The sequence below is a fragment of the Pimephales promelas genome, chromosome 14, assembly GCF_988280905.1.
Source record: "Pimephales promelas chromosome 14, fPimPro1.hap1.1, whole genome shotgun sequence".
Classification (NCBI taxonomy): Eukaryota; Metazoa; Chordata; class Actinopteri; order Cypriniformes; family Leuciscidae; genus Pimephales; species Pimephales promelas.
In genome coordinates this window covers 23,993,607-24,016,563 of record NC_142782.1, presented here as the reverse complement: position 1 = coordinate 24,016,563, position 22,957 = coordinate 23,993,607, and the positions used below count along the sequence as shown (strand labels likewise).

The 22,957-nt window shown below is 35.6% G+C and overlaps 1 protein-coding gene across 2 annotated transcripts in view; it reads right to left on the bottom strand.

Annotated features, from left to right (window-relative positions):
• Positions 1–22,957, bottom strand: part of nphp4 (nephronophthisis 4) — a 226,587-nt gene that overhangs the window by 170,478 nt on the left and 33,152 nt on the right. For both annotated transcript variants that reach the window (XM_039658098.2, XM_039658100.2), the window contains 2 exons: positions 18,530–18,688; positions 14,647–14,780 (listed from right to left, as the gene is read on the bottom strand). In XM_039658098.2, the coding sequence (XP_039514032.2) occupies positions 14,647–14,780; positions 18,530–18,688 (293 nt within the window). The remainder of the gene's footprint in view (positions 1–14,646; positions 14,781–18,529; positions 18,689–22,957) is intronic.

Sequence of the window (22,957 nt, the reverse complement as noted above, 5' to 3'; positions counted from 1 at the left end):
GGGCCGTCAAGAGCCAGTCCCTTAGGCATTCTATGTAGGACTGATCCAGCTCTCAGATTCAATCAAAAATATCTTTATTTGTGTTCCGAAGATGAACGAAGGTCTTACGGGGTTGGTACAGCATGGGGGTGAGTAATTAATGACTTAATTTTCATTTTTGGGTGAACTAACCCTTTAATGCCGCGTTCATGTGCTATGGTAATTATGGTAAATACCAAAAGCCAATGTGGAAAATGCACATGAACACCCCCTCATGTGGTATTTTCCACTGGGCAACTCATAGAATATTTTGATGGACGAGTTGCCGAGATGAGATAACGTTGGATCTTTTCAAAATGGCGGAGAGCACCGCGAGAGTCGTGAATGGTAAAAATATATACTATTCATGATATACTATTCAAAATATACAGCATATTATTTACCTTTTGAGTTTTGATGAATCATTTTCTTGCTGTTGCAGATGACTTAAGCAATCTAAAATAGTTTTAGCTAAATAACAGGTCTGGATCTCCATCTTTTTAACACATTACGACAACAAAAGCACTTGAACGCAACACACTGGTAAATACCAGTTCACAAGTGGAAAATATCCTATTTTCCATAGCACGTGAACGCAGCATAAAACTATTGCTATAAAAAAGGTTGGAAAGCCCTGCTTTAGATTATTAAAATGCTCTTCCCTCTTAAATAAATAGTTTTTCGCTTTACGAAACCCAAAATCGCCCAAAAATGTTTTTGTTTTTTTTATGCAGAAAAAAAACCCTTTTGAAACCTTGACTTTTAATGCACATTGCTACTTGTTGGAAAAAGTAGCTTGTAAAAAACTACACTGTTTTAAAAACAGCTGAAAAACTACTGTAGCACACTTCTGAAGTGTAAATAAGTTAGTAGGTTCAGTTAGTTTTCCCACAACACTGGAATTACGGCTTCAAAACGGTCCTAGCAAAATCCAGAAACTGTCTGATAGTTGTAAAACAAGTTGTCAATGTCCCTTAATGTTACATAATAAACCATCACAAATCCGTGCACCCCAGTCTCTGAAACCTGTCACCAGTATCTAAATATTGGGGATGCAAGTCCAAGACCAGCAGCTGTCTTTGTAAGTCAGTGTCCAGGCATCAATTAAATGACAGCCTGCTGCCATTGCGTGGAGACTCTTGGCACACACCGGGTATATCGGCTCTGAGATGATGTGGCAGCAGCAGTCAGATGTTATTAATTGCAGCATTACAGAGGATCTGTAAAAGAAGGTATGGGACTAACAGCTTTTCTCTCTCACTTCTCCTCAGGGTGAGAGTCGCATCTATCTGCTCAGGCCTCCCACTCACCGCTCCTCCAATTAGCATATCAATTGTGTGCAGTGTTTTATATGCAGGCCTACAAGAAGCAGTCCGCGCGTATCCCACTTTACGCCATGAATCACCCAGCTACTGCGGCGACCATCAGAGTACCTCTAAAATCCTTCCTTTAAGTGGATGTAATGCAATTCTGTGCCCCGTTCACGGCTTAATAGGTTAGATCTGCGCATTTCCATGAGTCTGATGGGTTCTTACCAGTGATATAGATGTGAATGATGACTTGAGAGGTATATTTCATTTGATATTTTAGCACGACAAATAAATTGAGACTAAATATCTTTCGGTAAAATGTCATCATCTGTTTAAACACAAAGCTAAACCCGTAGTTAAACCAAAAATGAACATTCTGTCATCATTTACCCACCCTCATGTCGTTCCAAACATGTATGACTTTCTTTGTTCCGTAGATCACAAAAGGAGAAGTTTAGTAGAATGTTCATGCTGCTCTTCTGATTTTTAATTTCAAAATATTACTGTTTTTACTGTGTTTTTGATCCAATACATGCAACCTTGATGTGCATAAAAGACTTTCAAAAACATTTGAAAAAAATCTTAACGACCCCAAACTTTTGAACAATAATGTACTTATTCACATTTAAATGAAATCACTAGCAAGAACCCAGAAGAGGAGGACATTCGGTAGTTTTGTGAGCTACCAGGGAAGTAACAAAAATATTGAAGATGCATACAATTCGTACCAGACCAAACACTTGTTATGGAAAAGCGTCTGTTGATCAATGAATTTTCTGACTTGTTGCTGGTTGTGGCCTTGTGAGGTACAGCCATTGTTGATGCCTTCTAAGGCTTAATTTTGGTCAACAGTCTCAAATCACCAGTGGGAGATATGACAAATCTGAGGTCCAATTATCTGGAAAAACACTGTGAATCGTTTCGGTGCAACAAGCCGAGAGAAATAGAGTACTCCAGGGACACTATATTCAGCAATTATTTATTTCAGCAAAGGAAGAGGCTATGCCAGTTTTCACGAACAAAAGTGTTCTCAGTCAAAAGATAATTAAGTAATTAAATCACGTAGCGATGTGCCTGTTTTTAGCAAATACATGTAACACAAAGCCCTAAGGTGAAGCAGACCAGCGCAACGTTCGCTTGCGTGACAGTGGAAGGTCGGTGGGATGGCTTACAGGCACCACAGGACACACAGCACACATTAATGTGGGAATTAACAGTCCCACTTTGAGGAACACAGGGATTAAAACTGGGCATGGAATCTATTGCCTTAATACTCAAAACAGTTGAGTTGTTTAACATCTTTATAGAACTGTGATACCTTTGATGAATCTAAAGTTTAAAAGACAAATATAATTTTTTCTAACCGCGTAAAATTCTTTAATCAATCCTTGCTTAAAAGAACTCATTTAAAGAAACTAAAAATAAAATATACTGACCCTTAAACGTTCAAACAATAGTGTTTATTTTAATCATAATGTAAATAGTAAATATTCAAAAAATGTTAAATAATAAACAAAATGGTTATGTAGCCCTCAAACAGTATTCACTTCATAGCCCTTAATTCTGTAATTGTGGACAAATGTGGGCAGAGGACTCAGGTGTGATCCTAATTTTTATTTATTATAAATGTTATATCACTGTCTTCAATAAAGTTTTGTCTATCCATTTATTTACTTTTTATTTTGGGGGTATTTTTGAATTTATTTTCTTCAAAAAGTACCATATTTTCTATGTAAATTATTTCGAATCTTGTTTTATTTATTTTTTTATTTTTTTTAGCTACATTAAAACATCATTCCAATAAGTTCTTAGAGCTAAAACCTAAAGATGAAGTGACTTTGCTGTCACCCGGTGTCTTATTTTGACTTATTTTAAAATGCTCAAAATGACAGTTTTTCCAATTCATTTCTATGGGTGCCCATTTCATTTTTTATTTTTTATTTTTTTTTCATTTTTATTGTTTATTTTTACAGGGACAATGCACAATTAAAAGTAATTGCACCAGAATTAGCTAATAGCTAGTTTACATCTGCTGTCCCTGGGCAGGAAGACAAATAAAATAACATACATTTTTGACCCATATACAAGATTAAGGAGTTTTTTTTCACCCACTTAACATTGTAGAATTGGGTCAAAAAAAAAATTGTGTTCAGGAGGCAAAATTAGGAAAAGTAGCCAAGTCTTGTTCCGCTTAGATCAAGGGAAGTATTTTTTTAAAAATAAATCAAAACTATTTTGCCCACATTTGTCCAGAATACGGTTTTAGGGTTAATGAAATAAATTTTAAAAAGTACAGACTTCACATTCTCCAGATCTCAAAGCTGCAACACATGCCTTCAGTAGGTTTACTTCTCTCTTTATCCATGACTTCTGATTAGGGTGTTTTTCATCACTTTGTTATCTGTGTCACTACTTTCCATTAAAACCAAATTAGCAGCAACAACAAGCAAGAAACTGAGCCACTAACCACACAGTGATGAGACAAGTATATGTCACCATGGCTTAAACTCCTATCAAATGAGCTTTGTGTACAAGTGTGCATGTATATCAATGCCAATTTACTCCCTAGGGAATGATACAAATGTGTGTCAGAAGCAGCATACACACTGCTCACTGCAACAAGTCGATAACAATATAATGATATATAATTAGTCCAATATGCTTTGACGCTGAACCTAACAACACTCTCTACTTTAAACAACACAAACAGGCATAGAGTGTACTGCGTTACAGATTTTAAGAGTAGCTTAAACAGCTTGACAATGCATTCTGTTGTAATTTACTCACCCTCAAGTTGTTACAAAGCTCTGAGTTTGTTTCTTCTATTAAACACAAAATATTTTAAAGAATGTTGGTAATCAGACAGTAGACAGCATACATTGACTTCAATAGTATTTTTTGGAAGTCAAAATTTAGTACCTTCAATGACACTTTCGATCACTTTAATGATACTTTTCTGTCATAATAAAGCTTGAAAAGTCCAATTCTCATTCACTCCCATTATATAGAAAGTTTGACAAAAGAAGAAAAAAGTGTGCCACATAAGTTTGGAAAGACATGAGGGTGAGAAAATAACGACAGTATTTTAAATTTTAACTACTACTTCTAAAAAGACACGGTGGATGGACAGAAAATAGACAGCGAATAAGATAAGCATGGGAAACGAGCCTGTCTGTACCTTATCTTAACACATCGGCAACAGAAATATCTTATTTCTGTTTCATACTCTTGTCCTTTTTTTTCTTCTCACTCTCTTTTTTTGTCTGCTCTCTATGCTGTCACAGATTTTGCTTCCTGTGCCCAAAATATGAATATTTTAGAGCTAAGAAGCTTAAAGGGAACAATGAAATGGCCTGAAGTTAAATCATACCCCATTTCCAGCTTCATAGAGCAAAAATGTGTGGCTGAGTGTGAGAGAGACTGAAGGAGAAGGAAAGCGAGGGAGGGAGGAGAATCTTTTCTGAGTGATGAATGCAGCACAGTGTATCTCACAGTAATGACAAAGTTTATCCTCTTTCATTGGCCTCTGTTTCTCATCTGTGAAATTTCTGGACTCTGCGGGTCACGCATCATCTAGCCCAACGTCCACGAAAACAGGCCCTTTAACAAACAAGGCCAGCAACAAGGACAGAGGAATATTACTGAGAATTGAACAAAAAGCACAATAGATGAGAGGTTTGTATGGAGGGAGCAAAAGTTTATACTAAGACTTAGTGCAAAAGTACAAGAAAAAAACCCATAATGGCTGTGTTTTTTTTTTTTTTGCATCTGTTTATATATATGTCACACAAAGGCATCTCTCTTTGGCAGATCAAGTTCGCACGCAAAAAAAAGAGAGCTGGTTAAGTCCCCTCACTCAAAGTTCTGTATTAATTTCTTGTTTTTTTGGAGGGTATTTTAGTTTGCAGGGAATATATATGCTCCCATTGGCCTCACAAGCAGCAAATTCTGCCTCAAACCAAAATGCCTTTGATGTTTTTGATGGTGAAATCAGAACAGAAGACTTAAAAATAGAAACAGTTGCGTTTGAATCTTCATGAAAGACGTCAATGCTTTCTAAAAGAATATAACTTATTTAACTCATGTGTGGGTTGGATCACAATGTCATCCCGTAAAATGACAACAGACTGTTCTCTTATTTCACCTCACTTTCGATAGTTTTTTTTTTTTTTTTCAAAGGTCATTTAAATAACAAAAGTAGGACTTTCGCAAGTATCCCTTTCACTTTGACAATACTTACAATTAACTGTCACCAATATGAACAAAAGCACAAACAACTCCATTAACAAGAAGTATAGAAGATTAAATGTGGGCCAGCAATTTGATTTTAAAGATCCTTTTGTGTGTTGAATAGTCTGGTTCAGGCGAGTGATTGGGAAGGTCATTTAAACCAAATACAGGAATAATAGCAGCAAGAAAAGACAAGCTCTACAGGGGTGAGGGTCATCGTCCCATTCAGACTCAAGAATTGAAGACTTTTTTTTTTCTCTGAAAAATAAAATTGGTTTCTGAAGGTTATTTCTCTGTAGTGAGCAGATTAAATGAATAGAGTGTCTGTTATTTTGGGGAGGAGGGGGCATGACTGTGGAGTGTCAGCATTTATTTAATACCAGTAGGCTGATGATCGAGGGAAGAGGTTTCAGTTTCATCCATTGAGGAGTGACTCTGTTAACGCAAAATTAAACACCAAACAAAAAATGTGTTTTTAAAAGAATGCAATTATAAACCAATTAAATTATTATTATTATTAATTTAAGTATTTACATGGTTGTTGTCACTTAGATTCACAGGGCCCTGGAAAAAATTGTAATTTTTAGGACCCCCAACATTAGACGCAATAAGAAGACCTTTGTCCTTTGTTATCAAGAACAGAAAAGTATGTGTCATCATTATGTTTAGTTTTGTTCATGGACTTTCTTTCAAAAACAAATTCAGATTCCCACCACTCATTTGTCTTAATATGACAAATGATTTATGAATAATATTGTCATTATTAGTTAATATGTGTCAGCTGTATGTAATTCATCATCCTTTATTATGTTCACTAGTTAAGTTGTTCCTTCTCCAGCACTCCTTGTTCAGTCTGTTGCATTAAGTGGCTATGTTTACATGCACAACTTTTGTTTCAATCGGATTGAATTCATTCCGATTGACGCGGAGTGAAAGGAGAATTTTAGGATGACGGGACACTTATTTATAACATTTTATTCAACAGGAAGAAGAATAGCTTGTTCCACGCGTCATCATGCATCATTACGGCATTTATGCGTCATTGCACATGCGCAGTCTTTTCAGTTTCGGTTTTCAAACACACCTTCAATCCGAACGAATTTCCATTCAGATCGAGCTCTATCGGATCAATTAAGGTGTGTACATGAACTGTCAATCCGGTTACTAACAGTTTATTTGGTTGCATGTAAACGTAGTCTGTTGCCCTTCCTGTTCTAGTATTATTTGTAGGGCTGTCAGCCTGACATTATTATTAATGTCGTTAATGCCTTATTAACAACATTTTTTTTGTTATCGCAAGATTAAAAGGTCTTTTAGATTAAAAGGATTTGCTATGCGTATGTAAATAAATAAATAAAAAGTATTCTGTATTTAGATCATTTAAAGAATAAAAAATTATTTTTTAAAAAAATAACATTTTATGTGTAAACTTATAAACATGTCAAAAACACATCACATAATGATGCAGCCATTAGTTTCTTTAATCAATACTCATTGCAAAATTGTGGAAGCAAACTATACTTATGGAGTTGAAAGGGAGCATGAACAATTTATATAACTCTGACAGAAAAGAATTCTTTGGTCAGCAAGTCCTCAGTTCTTTGAAAATCATAAAAGGGTCTCACTAAGCTATTGACTTCTCCAAAATGGCAATGCGGTCGAAAGAACTCAGAGTCAAGGGTAAGTCAGAGAACAAAGAAGAGCTTCCTTATATTAATTTGAATCTGCACTGCAGCTCTTCCCGCATAATAGACTTTTAATGGATTTCATAAAATGTACAATAAAATGTATTGGGATTTATTGACAAATGACTTGTGAAAGAGCCGGGAATAAAGAGGCAATTATTCAGGGTATAAACAGTGACAAAATGTGTAAATGCTCAAATAACCCAAAAAAACAATTACCATTAACCCTTAAAGGTGCAAATAATGATTTCCACTAAAAGTTTTACCCTTGCACTGAAAAACACGTTACTAGTGAAGAGATATAGAGAGAGGAGAAGATTTAGCCTGGTAAGACCAAACTCTGCTACTTCACTTTGCATCATAGACAGAGTCTGGTAATGGCATAATTGAAAAGTTTTTCAAATTGTGTTGTCTGAAGTATAAAATCATTGGTTACCCATAAAGCCAATCACATAACACAATCACCTCTCTCTCCAACTTAAACATCACCTCCATTCAATATGTTTAACAGTCTTCTTGTTCTGACTTCAGTTTGCAAATGCCGGGAATATTCTCCACGGCTCTCAGCCCGTCCTCTGTTCGTTGGCTGGTCGGCTGTTTTCAGGCCAGAGGAAAAGTGAGAGATAGGTCTCAGACTGAGTACAGAAGTGAACTGAAATTGAGCAAAAGTATGAAGTCTGACAGTCAGAATAGGGAATTGTACATTTGGATTTCATAGTTCACTTTAACCATGTTATTAAATGATTAGTGACTGTTTAGTTAAGTGCTCAGATCAGGTTTTGTGATTTCAGTGCACATCTTAAAGTTTAGTAGTGTTTGAAAAGAGGTTTTATCACAAACTGTATGTTCCTCATGATGCTTATGAGCATCTCAGCACGCCTTCAGAAAGAGCCGAATGAATGCAGTTATATACCATAGCTCAGGCTTTAAAAGAGATTGTGAGTGTGTGTGTGTGTGTGCCCACACTGAGAGAGTGTGCTGGCTCAAACTGTGAGGCAGGAAGTGTAACAGCAGTATCATTAGCATGTTATCCACATCCGCCCACTCAGCCTCTTTCTCGCTCTCTCTCTCACACACACACACACAGCTTTCAATTGTTGCAGCTGACAAACACCTCTCACTGATGATGCTAATCATTGCCCTCTGCTAAGCAGTACATCAACAAAAGACACAAATGTACAGATGTACAAAAAATATACAAACGCAGATGCCAAGCACAAAAATGTTCTGCACCAATGTGACAAAATAGCTCAAACCGCCGACAGACAATCTTTTTTACCTAGCCAGTCAAACGCACCAAAAAGTTACACAGATACTCAGAAATGGATAAACCAGTAAATGCTAGACTGGTAGATTCAGCTGCCGCCAACTTCCCTCAACATGGAGGGGCTCTTTAAATTCATATAAAAGGTCAATAATTGAGAGGAGAAGGAGTTTCAGAAAATGTTTAATTGGGACAGCAATGTACAAAGTAATGTCCTAAATTGAAAATTCATAAATGGAAAAGCACTATGATAACTTTTCACATTTTATTCTCCGAACATTGAAAACAGTAATCAAACATCAGCAACGATTAAATCTGAGACCAGTGTAGCCATTTATTGAGCACTGCACTTTAGATAGTTAGATTCAATTTAGTCATATTGTGTTCTTTTAGACCGTCTTTGCATGTCGCTCATATCTAATTAAATAACTGTGTGCAGCTCTTAATGTAAAAAAAAAGGAAGTATTTTCAAAACATCTAGTCCAGTGGTTCTCAAAGTGTGGTATGCGTACCACTAGTGGTACACATAGGAATCACTTTTTTTTTAATTATTTTTTTTTAAGTGCAGTAGGCTACAGTTTTTATTTCACTTTTAGGTGCCATACATTTGAATTTGGTCATTATTTAAGCTTTTTATTTACCTGTATGTAAGCAGAACAGTGCAGGGTTAATGTTCAAACTGTGTTTTTACAATGTTTAAACTGGCAGACAATAATAAATATTCGTATTAGAAATTATACAGCCTCATTTTTGAGCTGTGCATTACTGTAGCTGAATAGTTAGACTAGGCCTACTATTTTCATATTGGTCATTATGGTGGTACTTGGAGAGACAAATATTTTCTGTGGTGGTACATGGTGTAAAAAGTTTGAGAACCACTAATCTATAAGCTAAATCAAAGTTTAATCAACACTCTTTATGAAATGAACCCGAATTACAATTAAAAAGATAAAATCTTGCAAGACTGTATGAAGGAATTATTGAAAATTGTAATATGGGGAAAACTGTTAGATATTTCACATTACCTAGAATCCAATCCTTGGACAAAACTCACAGTCAAAACTGTCAGATCAATGGCGTGTATGCAGCTCCCTCTACTGTGACTAAGTTCATATGGTTCTTCAGTGCTTATATTTTTTATGTACGATTTGAATTAACATAGGTTGTATGAGGTTTTTTGAGGCAGATCTGAAAATAAAGATCTAGACAAACATCCAAGATTCACCAGGCTTTGCCAAACAGTGAGCAAAAATAGCAATAATTGAGTCAAGCTTTGGGCCAAGGCTTATTTTATGCAGCTGCTAGCAAGCAGTGTTCTCAATCAGGATAAGGATAAAGACGAAGATGAGGGCAAAGATATGGATGAGCAGAAGGATAAGGTCAAGGATGAGATGAGGTCAAGGAAAATTATGAGAAGGATGAAGAGCAGGACAAGGACAGGACTTAACAATGAGGATTTTTCTTGGATCCAAGTTTTATCATAAACAATGTGCATGTGCATTTTGTTTGGCATTGAGCATTTGTGCTTATAAAACTTAAACATATTTATTCTTATTTAACGATTGTTCCGTTAGATAAGACCCTTATTCATCGTCTGGTATCATTTAAAGCCCTTTGAAGCTGCGCTGAAACTCTCATTTGGATCTTGAACCGTTTGGTTCCCAATGAAGTCCATTATATGGAGAAAAATCCTGGAATGTTTTCATCAAAAAACTATTTCTTTTCGACTGAAGAAAGAAAGACATGGACATCTTGGATGACATAGGAGTGAGTAAATTATCAGCAAAAGTTTTTTTTAAAAGTGAACTCATCCTTTAAGACTTCATTTAAAACTGGCATTTAGGCATAATTTCGTGTTTCTGTCCATTCATGCGCGCCACACCGGTCTTGTATCTCTTACAGAAGAGCTACGGAAGCATAAAAGGAAGATCCTTCTGCCTTATCCTTCTGCTCGGTGACAGTGAAGGATGAGAGAGGACCAGGACTGGACATTTACGTTATGTTTTATGTGTGTGTATCACATGAGTATTTTTTTACTTTCGTTTGGTGTTTGTTTATTTTATAAGATTAAAGTAGTGAAATATTCGCCAGGTCCCGCCTCCTACTTCCCAGAAAAACAAACTTGTTACATTGGCGTCAAAACACGTAAATGAGGAGGAACGCGCTTGGAACGTACATGCACTGTTGCTGTGGGGAATCTGCAATGCCATCATGCATGACTAAGCAGTCTGCCTTCATGGGCACTTGAGGCGGTGGGCTGGAGTGAGTTTGTCTGTCCCACTGCCTCAAGCGCCCATTTAATTTTTGTTTTATTTATTAATTACATATACATTTATTAGTTTTATAAATATGAACAGATATAATATGTGATTTTAATAGTGTATTGATATTTAAGATGCAACTCTGCATTCACACTCTGAGTATCAATCCAGTTGTATCAAAAACAACAATCCCCTCCTTTTTCTTTCACCTGCCAAGATATACACACCTCTGTTTGGGGGTTTCATACATCTTTCAAAGAATGAGAGATGTGTTCACAGCGTCAACAATATCCTAATGACAATGCATTGAGTCACACTATCTAAAGGTCAACCGCCCACACAAGGGCCAATTAGAGCCTGCTGTCAACTGCTATCACATGTGAATTATCACCTCAGAGCTGCAGAGAAGTGACGTCAGGCGATGAGTGCCCACAGATTTTGATGAATATTCCCTCATCCATTCTCTCATACTATTTATTTTGATTTTTGTTTTCTGTCACCATTGTCTCCATCTTTCTTGTTAACACAATAAAGAAAGTGCCTTTTTTATTCAAAGCTGTTTGCCAATCACAGATGATGGATTCATCTAATCACCTCTGACCCTGCAAAAGATCCTCTGCTGTACAGTAAATCTTTGAGCTGGAGGTCACCTGTCTTTCATCACATTTGTTGAGCATGAAAACCCTTGACCTGCGATGAGGACATTGATCTAAGATTAGAAATTACCTTAATGAAATCCCACATATCTCTGAAATGGATCTCTCTAATGAAATCCCACACATATCATGCTCTGTCATTGTTTGTATTTCATTGACAAAGGAATTCAAATCAGAAACACACAGTACTTCATAAAAATTAAAAAAAATTGTAGATATTTTAATACTAGATGATGACATTTTTAGTATTAGCAAACACTGTAATCGACACTGATTTTTATTTATTTGTTTGTAGAAATGTTTATATAATTAATAAGGAAGTAAATACCAGTGTTTATAAGCAGCAAAAGAATAGAGTTAACATTTTTGCCTAGGTAAAGATTGTGAATGCTGAAAATTCAGCAACTGTGTAGTTCAACAGGAGAGTTTCATTCTTAATTTAATCTTTAAATTTAAGCATAAAGTTAATAGATAGATAGAATCGTAGGAGTCTATACTGTAAGCGGTTCAGGGTGAATTAATAGCAGAAGTTTAATACAGTACCTGAGATTAAGGATTTAAAGAAACACAACCTAGAACGTTTGTAAAACTACTAAAAGAAATTCCAAGCTCTGTTATGTTGCCATAAATACACAAAGAATAACAAAAAGAGTCTTACTTTAACATGACAACAAGTGATGTCCTAGGAGCTGATTTTAGCTCGGCTAAAATAGTTCATCTGACATTCTGCTGACAATGCAGGGAAAGTGACACAAGCTGAGCACAATTAAAACAGGCTCTTGTGTAAACTACTGTAGGTGCATATGTCTATCTAGGTTTCTAAAGCAGTGTTTGGGACACCTGATTAAAAAACACTGAAAGTTTTTCTGCCTCACACCATATACAAACAGAGAAGCACTACCATGAAAAGATGAGAAACAAAAGGTTTGTCACAAGCTGTCAAAAATTACATTGTTATCCATTTCCACTACTTCAATTTTACCCCTCTTGTCCCTCTACTCTCTCTCTCTCTCTCTCTCTCAGTTTAAGGGATGACCAAAGCGGTGTGTCTGCAGTGTGTAAATAATTGCAAACGCATGAGTGCATCTGTCAAACATGGTTACCGGGGTCCAGGCTCCATACAGAAGCTCACACACACACACACACACGATTGCAGACAGCCTTTACAGATAGACACAGCCTGAAACACAACCACACTGGAATACAGACCATCTTATAAAAACTGCACTGCTCCCTCCCGCAATCAAAATTGTCCCTGGAAGAATTGAAGAGAGGGGAGAAGAAATTTCCATAATAAAGCTTCTCACTCGAGGTGCTCATGGAGAGGTCATGGACCACGGCTCCAAATCAAACTAATTACTAATTTGTGCTCATTTGCTGACACTTTCCTTCCAAGGTGACTTATATCATGTCTTATTTAAGTGTGACACAAAGCATCAAGTGATAAACAACATGTCGGTGTGCAATAAATCTATTTCAGAGGTAAATACCATCTCTATTACGAGACTTTCGGTGAATAATGATATAAATGTCACTCTAATGCAGAACCTTACGTGCTCCACAAAAGAAAAAAAAACATGCAGGTTTCTAAAAACGTGCTGTATATTCAGCAGCTGTTACTCCAGTATTCAGTCTCACATGATCGTCCAAAAATCATTCTAAGATTTGGTGTTCAAGAAACATTTCTTACTGTTATCATCATAATAATTTAATATTATTATTATAAATGTGTATACAAAGTCTTACATATCGCTTTTGATCAATTTAACAACTAGGCTGCATCAACCCACCAAACTTAAAAATCTTTATCATCTGAAGTTTTTGAGCTTTGCACTAACTTTGATTATTTAGATCTTTATTATGGAAAAACAGGAGCAGATGGTGTTTGTGACTGTCGAGAATTTTGGTGGATTTATAATGTATATGTGAGGCTGATCAGAGAGAGACAATACAACTCTAATCACAGAAATCTGGAACACACGTCGTCTGTAGAACGGTCTACATTCTAATACAAAACCAGTGCCAATGAAATCTACAATGATTTCCATTGCAGACTACTTTATTCAGACTGTGTTCAACTTCAGACCACCTGTGCATTTACTGAAGCACTGAAGACAATGCTCTACAAAGTTCATTATAATTTTGGTTATTTATTTCAGCATGCAAAATAGACTATAGTTGAGCAAAAGTTCCAGTGCGTTGCTTTTTCCCCGCGATGCTGCCAGGGGCTAGACTCTGGCCATCAACCATGCATTTAAACTGTGTGTGTAGCACACATTTTTGTTGCGAGAGAGCTTCGATAACAGGAGAATGGTGGACTTGATGTTGGAAGTGATACGGTACCAATGCCCGAGGACTTTTTAGGTTGTGCGCCGGCATGTTTTGCTGGATTTATTTTTATATAGCAGAAAAATAGACTTAAAATACTCTGTCATTTATAATCATACAGACTTAAGAAATATGAAAAAATAAACTGATAAATGTCACTTTTTTATGTGTCCACTTACAAATGAAACAAAAAAATGTGCTTTTATAAAATAAAGAAAATAAACAGGGTGTGCTTTCTACCTCTCCGTCTCTGTGAACTTTTTTTTCTGGAGCACGTCTCTAAACTTACACAAAACTCGGCAAGAACAGTATATCTTTATAATCATTTAAAATTAATTATTTCGCATATAGATGCATTTATACTACATCTATATTTATACACAGTATATATATATATACGTATATGTGTGTGTACACACACACACACACACACACAGACATAGTACAAATGCATCACATTAAAAGATAATCTGGGCCAAACGTCGAAGCTGGCCGATGCCTGGATGCGATTGTTGTTGTTAACCCTCCTATTAATGGAAACTTTTGATTCTGGAATAAATAAATAATTTGGGGTGATGAAAATGTGTGCAAAAAGGGAAGTTCTACAATGACAAAAGGAAACTTTTATGTTATGCTTGATTTACAACATTCCCAACTTCAATCTGATTACAACAGTTTGTGCAACATTATTTTAAGGTTAGAAATAGGATTTAATGAACCTTTACTTAGAACATGTGTACCTTAAAACACAAAAACAATATTTTAAAGATTGTATTCACATGATATGAGCCCTTTTAGACGAAGTCAAATCATAACTTCTGTAAAAAAAAAATATATACTTACTGAATATACATTATTGAATTGCCTAAACGTTTGGTTGGAGTCATAGCTTACTGTATTCTGGCAGTCTCTGTTGAGCAGCTGGAGCAGGTCAGATTCGAAGACCTCCACGGAGGGGAAAAGTGCCACACGTAGGCCCTCCAACACACATGAGAAGCTTTTCAACAGACGAGGCTTCCGCAGTGCATCTGCCGCAAAAGAGATGGAGTGAATTTAACATTAGCATTGTACTAATTTCCTGCATGCATAGCCAATTCCATCCAGCCATTTTATTATTTTCCTTTATATTTAATAGCTATTCTTTTTTTTACAACATTGCAGCAACAAAGGAATCAATTAGACATAAAAAATTAATTTATCACCACATTCAGGATGCCAAGATCCTCTTACTCATGGCAATCAATTCAAATATGAATAAAAAAAAAAACAGAACAAATGCATGGAATAACAAACTACTGAGCAATGCACAAGAGAGATCAACGTGTTCCAGAAGTAGAGAAAAATCCATGGTGTAGGCCAACGTAATGGAGCTCCCGACCATGTGGCCCAAATTCCTCTTCTAATTAAAAAAAAGAATTAGGACCAATGATAATTTGTCATTTGGAGTATGTGTCTGGCTGCAGCATCACAGACACATTTCCTCCAGCTGAGATCTCTTTGGCTGGCCCCATTTCTGCTCTCAGTGGGGGTCTCGGTGAGAAGCGTTTCATTGTCTATTGAGAAATTCTCCAGCATATCCAAGCCATTTCTTTTTTTTTGGTAAAAACAAAAATCTAGCTCAAGTACCCACAGGGGTCTAAGCAACTCTATAATCGATTCAAAAATCATTTGAGTGGTATGAAAATGGTTACATCAGGCGCTTGTGATTGTCGTGATTTGCTGGTCTGCATTGGCACATCCAAACACGCTCAAAATACGGCAAAGATAACCTGCTCTTTGAAAAAACTCCTCCTTGATGTTTTATTTAGACGTTTCAGAGAAATATGCTGAAAAATAGGAATGCAATAAAATAAACCCTTCATGTAGACAGGTTAAGAGAATCACCCTCCATATTTAATTTAAAGATAAACATTTGTTATACACCATTACCCCACTGTGCTTTCTATAATTGATCTGCGTTCCTCAATGAAGGCTGTCTATAAATCAGATTCTTCTTAGAAGTATTGGACTTAAATGTTTACACGATACATGAGGATTCATTTCAAAGCTCAATGATTTTTAAAGAGAATTTAGGAAGAATTTTTAATAACATTTTATGTAGGGATGGGCAACGATTAATCACGATTAATCGCATCCAAAATAAAAGTTTGTGTTTACATAATATATGTGTATGTAGTGTGTATAATTAATTTGTATATATATAAATATCCACACATGCATGTATATATTTAAGAAAAATGTGTTATTAATATATCAAATATTTTTTTTATATATAATATTAATTGTGAATAAATATATATAAAATATATACATGCACACATTTCTTAAATATATACATGCATGTGTGGGTATTTATATATACAAATTAATTATACACACTACACAAACATATATTATGTAAACACAAACTTTTATTTTGGATGCGATTAATCGCGATTAATCATTGTCCATCCCTAATTTTATGAGACACTGCTATTTTTGAATTAAATTAACTTTATATATATATATATATATATATATATATATATATGAGTATATAAATTAATTTAATTCAAAAATAGTGAGTCTCAAACTAACACTTTTTTTTCAATATAAAAGTAAATCAAAATTAATCAAAGAACAAGTCTTCTAAAGCCATTCAACTGCTTTGTGTGAGAAACAGACCGAAAAATATTAGTTTTTAACATTTTCAATTGACTCTCGAGTTGAGTCATAAGAATTTGAAGGATAAGGAATGAGTCATAAGAATTTGAAATTGCTGGATATTTTTTCATTTATATATTTCTCCTTATTTTTTATGATTTCTCACCAAGCAGAGCTCGGACCGATAACAAGATCTTTAGTGAACAACCACCTACATTTGGGTCTGTTTATCACAAAATGTTATCATACGGTGTGTGTGTGTATGTAAAATACACAGGTTGCTGTGGCAGCAGACAGCAGGCCCACTGGTTTGAATGAGTCACAACCAGGAGAGTTTCACTTTCACGGATCACTCAGCCATACACAAACACAGTCTATCACTGTTTAGCTTTAACACACACACACACACAAGTCTGCCACTATCAAAGCCAAGCCCGGAGAGCTCCGACACACTCAGACATTTACTGTACACACAGTCTGTTACCTCAAACACACTACACAATCACTCTACGCTCAACCACTAACACACACACACACCAAACCAGCCTTATCTGTACAGCAGCACTGAGGCCTGACAGCCAAACAAGTGCAGCATCGTCTGTACATTACAGCACACAACAAACACTCCACCACTGCAGAGGAAGAGAGATGCGCTACATACAGAAGGTCTCTTAGGAGAATGGAGGAAATTCAATGTGCCTCTTAAACATCTCATGGTTGCAATTGTTTTTCTATTGTTTTTAAAGTTATGGGTACTGCAAGAGTTTAATCCTAAGACCTAAATTAATTGACTTCAAATACCACCTGAGAATTTAAGTAATGCTAACCTTTCCATAAATACAATGTATTTCACAACTTCACACTTTTGCATTCTCAATCATTCTATTGATGTTTTTTGCAGCTTGAACAATACATATTTAATGAGGTAGATAATAAATGTGTAAAATTCAAGATTAAAATTTTCTCTATTATCTTTATTTCTTTATTTTCTGAAGCACAATTAAATAGTCCTGAAGTGTGACAAATTAATGAAGTCTTTCAAGTAATATTAGGTGGTAAAATGTCATATAGAATATTTAAACAAAAAGACGAAAAAAGTAGTTTCAATTAGAAAGTAGTAGATGAAGTACAAAATTTCACACTGAATTACACAAAACTGGTGGGTGTGTCACAAAACCGTTTTATGATCAATGATGTGCTGAGACTAATGGAAAATTTAAGGTGTTTTTTTCACTTAGATACAATTAAAGCGACAAAATCAAGAGGCGGCTCGTGAAAAGTGGCTTTTATAACACCCACTCAAGAAAAATGTATAAGAATCATTATCAGATGGAATATATTGCTTTTGGATCTTGGAATGAACTGCTTCGAATCATGTCTTATTAACCGCATTAACAGTCAGGGGGAAAACATCTCTCTTTCTCTTCTTTCAGTCTGTGTGGAGGCCCAGGAGGATGCAGAATATAGCACTCAAACATTTCAGATGCAGTTCAAAGAGAAACCTGCTCCAGAGGAATCCCATTTCTACATCTGTTCATCGGTTATAATGAGGGTGAGAGAGAGAGAGAGAGAGAGATATCACTGTGGACTAATTCTCTAATTTCCTGCGTCCCTCTGCGGATCTAAACTGCGGTCGTGGGTCACGCTCCCTGTGAGGTATTTGAAGTACTAGAGGATTAGAGCGACATTTTTGCTCAACTTCCAATCCCTTCTCCTCTGTGAAACCCACCACGATTCATTACTTCCGTTTATAAAGTCTGTCTTTAGCCACCCCTGAAAGCAGCTCAGAACAAAAATCCAAAAAGAGATGAGTCATGACTCATGAGCACAGTGCTGTGAGTCGGAAAACTTGTGAAAAGGCTCAAATACTTCGGCTTCAGAATCACATTTATGACCTGGTTTGGCATGAAGCTATTGTAAAGCTAATCAAGGGAATGTCCTGAGAAACGGGGAGCGCTCTTTCGTGAGTTCCTTCTGCTGTCTCCATGGCAACACATTCTCTCATTACAGATGAGCAGTCATCAAATGCCATTTGATTGTTTTACAACTGCAGTGAACATCTAACACATTAATGCCTTTTCTCTTTATCTCGTTCCGATGATAAACAGAGAGGGGGCATTGTGGGTAAGCCTACCTGTGCCTGTGTCCGTGGAGAACATGACGCCAGGGATGCGGTCATGTCCAGATACTAGAATGTTTGGTGGGAGCAGGTGCATGATGGGAGTGAGAGCTGGGTGTGGCTGTATGGAGTAGAGCAGCTGAGAGCCCTCCATCACTGATAATACAGCATTCACTACAGAGAGAGAAAGAGAGTGTCATGATTACTGTTGAACTTCACAGGAATATACCACAATTATAGATTTTCTAAGATTTTCTAGTGCAAAGCTCTTTTCTAAGAATGCAAAAGAGTTGCCAAGTGGCTCATATGATGCTCTAGGTTTTGCTTAATACTTGCTAGGGTATTCTGGATGGTTGCTAGGTGTTACTTACTGTAATAGATACAATCAGCAATCATAGAATAGGGAAATAAATCTCCGTTGCCAGTTATTCATTCCAATTGGAATTCATTCCAATTAGCCATTTAAATAAAAACAGTATATATAGTATATAAAAATATATAGGCCTAAATATATATATATTTTTTTAAAAATAATATAAAAAATAAAATAAAAAAAACGTTTTATGTTTTAACATATTTTAAAATGTAATTAATTCCTGTGATCGAAAAGCTACATTTTCAGCATCATTACTCCAGTATTCAGCGTCACATGATCCTTCAGAAATCATTCAAAAATGCTTTGATTTGGTACTCATTATTATCAATATTGAAAACAGTTGTGCTGCTTTTTGTTAAAACCGTGATAGATAGAACGAATAGATAGCTCAAAATGGCAGTATTTATTTAAAATAAATTTTTTTACTGTCACATTTAATCAATTTATTGCACCCTTATTTACAAAAAGATATCATACGGACCTCAAACTTTTGATTTAAAAAATATTATTAAAAAACAAATCTGCAATATATAGAATTATTCATGTTAGAAATGTAGAAATGTTAGAAATGTCAATTCAATCATTATTGGCAGGTGTGCTAAAAAGTAAAGTTTGGATTCTGATGTCATATTAGAGATGTCATACTAGTACCTACTTCAGTGTTAGTTTATGGGAATTTATTGCCCAGTTTATCATACATCCTTTCAGCTAATAAGTCTAAAAAAGTAATATCAGGTCTCTCCTATTCAAGCCACAAAGTTTGAGGTATTGTTTATGCCTGTAGCTCAAACAGTGTGGGACAAATTACACACTTAAATTAACTTCTAACCTCAAGTATGAACAGTAACAATAATGGTGCTTGTCTTAGCAAGCACCACTAATATCTATAAACAGATCAAAAGTAGGATACTGGCAAAACACAGCACAGGAAAATCTAGATTTACATGAACCCAAGGTGTACACATCATTGTTAAACCACTGTGTCCTCTACTAAGAAAAACATCCCTGTCAAATATGTGCTGTTGACTGCACCCATTGAAACTCACCATCATAAAATATTACCAAAAAAAACGAAGAGATATTTTTATTGAAATGGGACAACATGCAAGGGCACAAGCGGGGAGTTTCATTTCATGCTAGAGTCAACAACTATTTTGTATGCTAGCAATCTCCACTTTAATTTAATTTCACCACATTTTTCCTACTCTACATTATATAGAGAATACTTTCACTGTCAGACACATTCACAGCAAAGGAAAAAAATCCACATGAACCCCATTTGAGGGTCTAAATCTTATTTACTTTGAAAACAGGCACTTTATATCTTATGTTCTCAGGCAAAGCAACAACAATGAGTGAAGTTAACTCTTAAATATTGAAATCTCGCAAAGGCAGCACACGTAAGAAATTATATAAGGCTTTCAGATGTGTCTACAAGCCCAAAGAAAAGTTTCCCACAGCACAACTGGACACGGTTCCATATATTTTCATTTGTATTGCTTATATGCTATTCTTACATCTGTGTAAAAGAAAGAGCAGGCTGGTGTGAAACCGCTGAAAGACAGGCCCACTCAAGCCAGTCTGCGTCATTACATTTCAGCAGAGCTCTCCATTTTTCATTAGGCTATTTATTCCAGACATGGATACATGCTCACACATTACGCTCCATTACTTCGAAGCCATATTACACAGAGACCGTGCTTCACTGCCACTCAATTGGAAAAAACACCGGCTGGTTCTGAATGGAACGAACACGTGTGCACACACCTATCTGACTTTAGGAAATGGATGTCAGTGACACCTGCATACACTTGGTGCCAGGTGACACGACACATATTTTCTTTCACATACCAAACGAGCAGGTCACGGCGGAATATGCTGACTTATTTTGGATATTCTGATTTTGGGGAAGGGAAATCTGTGCTAATATGGATTTAAAATATACTAAACATTACCTGACAAACACCAAAAAGAAAGAAAAAAGATGACCTTCTAAAGGCCCACACACATTTTGGAACAATGCCATTGCCTGAGAGCAAGCATAGCCACTTTATCAGACAAACTCATTTTAATTGGCCACAATCGTACTTTGCTTAGTCTGTGCCAATGCGCAAATCACTGAGCTGCAGTGTGTCATTCTGTTCGCTCTCAATAACGCCTCTGAGTGGAGCTTGGATCAGGGCTTTTAAAAGGAATGGTTACAGGTTCAATCACAAGTAGGGTGACAAAATTGCTGAGATTACTTATCTAAATGGACAAATCTGTACAATTATAGTACAACAAATTGGATTAAAAAACATCCACTTAGTAGCAAATAAACAAGCTGTTCTAATGATATATTAGCAGGCCCAAAAAGAATCAGCCCACTTTTTCTATTCTCTATATTGATTTTGGTGGACAATCTGCAGAATGGAATGATGCTGCTTTATTATGCAGCACTATACATTTTAAATATACGTGTGTATTTTCCTGTTTGACTATATGTATAAATGGTGTAATACTACTGCAACTACACTACTGTTCAAAAGTCTGGGGAAGAAGATTCTTATGCGCACCAAAATGTCATTTGTTGAAAAGAAAGTTCAAAAGAACAGCACTTGAAAAAAATAAATCTTGTGGAACATTACAAATCAATTCAAAAAGATCAATTTAAAAAGTATTCATTTATTTGAATAAAAAAAATTCTGAAAGGTAGTTTGTGTTTTTATTTTTGTTTTATTTTAATAAAATAAAAAGCAGAGTTGTTTTTTTTATTTTTCTGGTTTCTTTTTTTGGAAAAAGGGATCAGGACACATTGCAATGTATCTCCATATAGGCTCAACATGTGTGAAGCATATGCACACGCCACAAGCCTGCAAAAAGAGCACTATACATTAATTAATTAGTAATTGTTAAAAATAAAATGGCAATCAGAACCTTCAGTTTTCTATCAGCTTGGTCGCTGATTTCCAGTGAATACTTGAAGAGTTCAGATGCAAAAGCCTCTAAATGCCATTTGAAATTTTCTTCTTTAATAATGATTTTTGTCAAACTTGTATATTTAAGTTCAGTAATTTCACTTAAATAACAATTAATAGGTAATTATCATTGCCATTTATGTGAAATCACTGAACTTAAATATACAGGCTTGACAAAAATCATCATTAAAGAAGAGAATTTCAAATGGCATTTAGAGGCTTTTGCATCTGAACTCTTCACTTCATTATTAAACCTATAATTTAATTCATTTTACAATACATGTTTTTTTGTTTTGTTTTGTTTTTTGGCCTTTCAAGGTTATTTTGCATTTCTTTCACGGGTGAAGGGACAGCAGATGTAACAACATTACCGTGGCTTTGCATCTATTTGTCTATATTCTAAAGGAGTGACTAAGCTACTGTGCTTGTCAAAATCAGTCATCAACAAACACTGAAGTGTGTCAAAATAGGCATTCTAATCTTCTGAGATGAAAAACTGCTCATTCATTCTCACAGCCCACCCTGTCTCTCTTTTACATACACACACACACAAACACATGCGCCAAGACAAACACATCAAATAAAGCACAGATTTCAATGAGCCAGAATTATTAGACTTTGCCAGTGCTTTTTACACATCCTCTATGCCAGTAGTTCTCAACTTGTGGGTTGTGATCCAAAAACGTTCAGCTGCAAAAAGCAAGGAAAAATCAATCCAGGATGGGGGGGGGGAAAAAACTTAACCAACAATCCAAATAATTGAACATTAAGGATAGCAAAATAAATGTATTCTTGTGACATCACAGGTCGTGCATCCAATCAAAATCTGTCAAACGGTAGAAACACGTCAAATTACGGAAAAATGGGTAGGTTATATGCTGTCAAATACTTCAAAACAATACATGGTAAAAGAAAATATCTTGAATTCATCTGTTAATGGTTTTTTTCCAAGTCATTGTGGCTTGTTCACTATTCTTTGTAAAACTGCTTTGAATACATTTGTATTCAAACTGAAATGAACTAAACCACTGAATTACATTTATTTGAGGAGAACCAAAATAACCTGAATTAGATTTAGTTTGAGTTTACCTCAAATCATTTTCATTAACT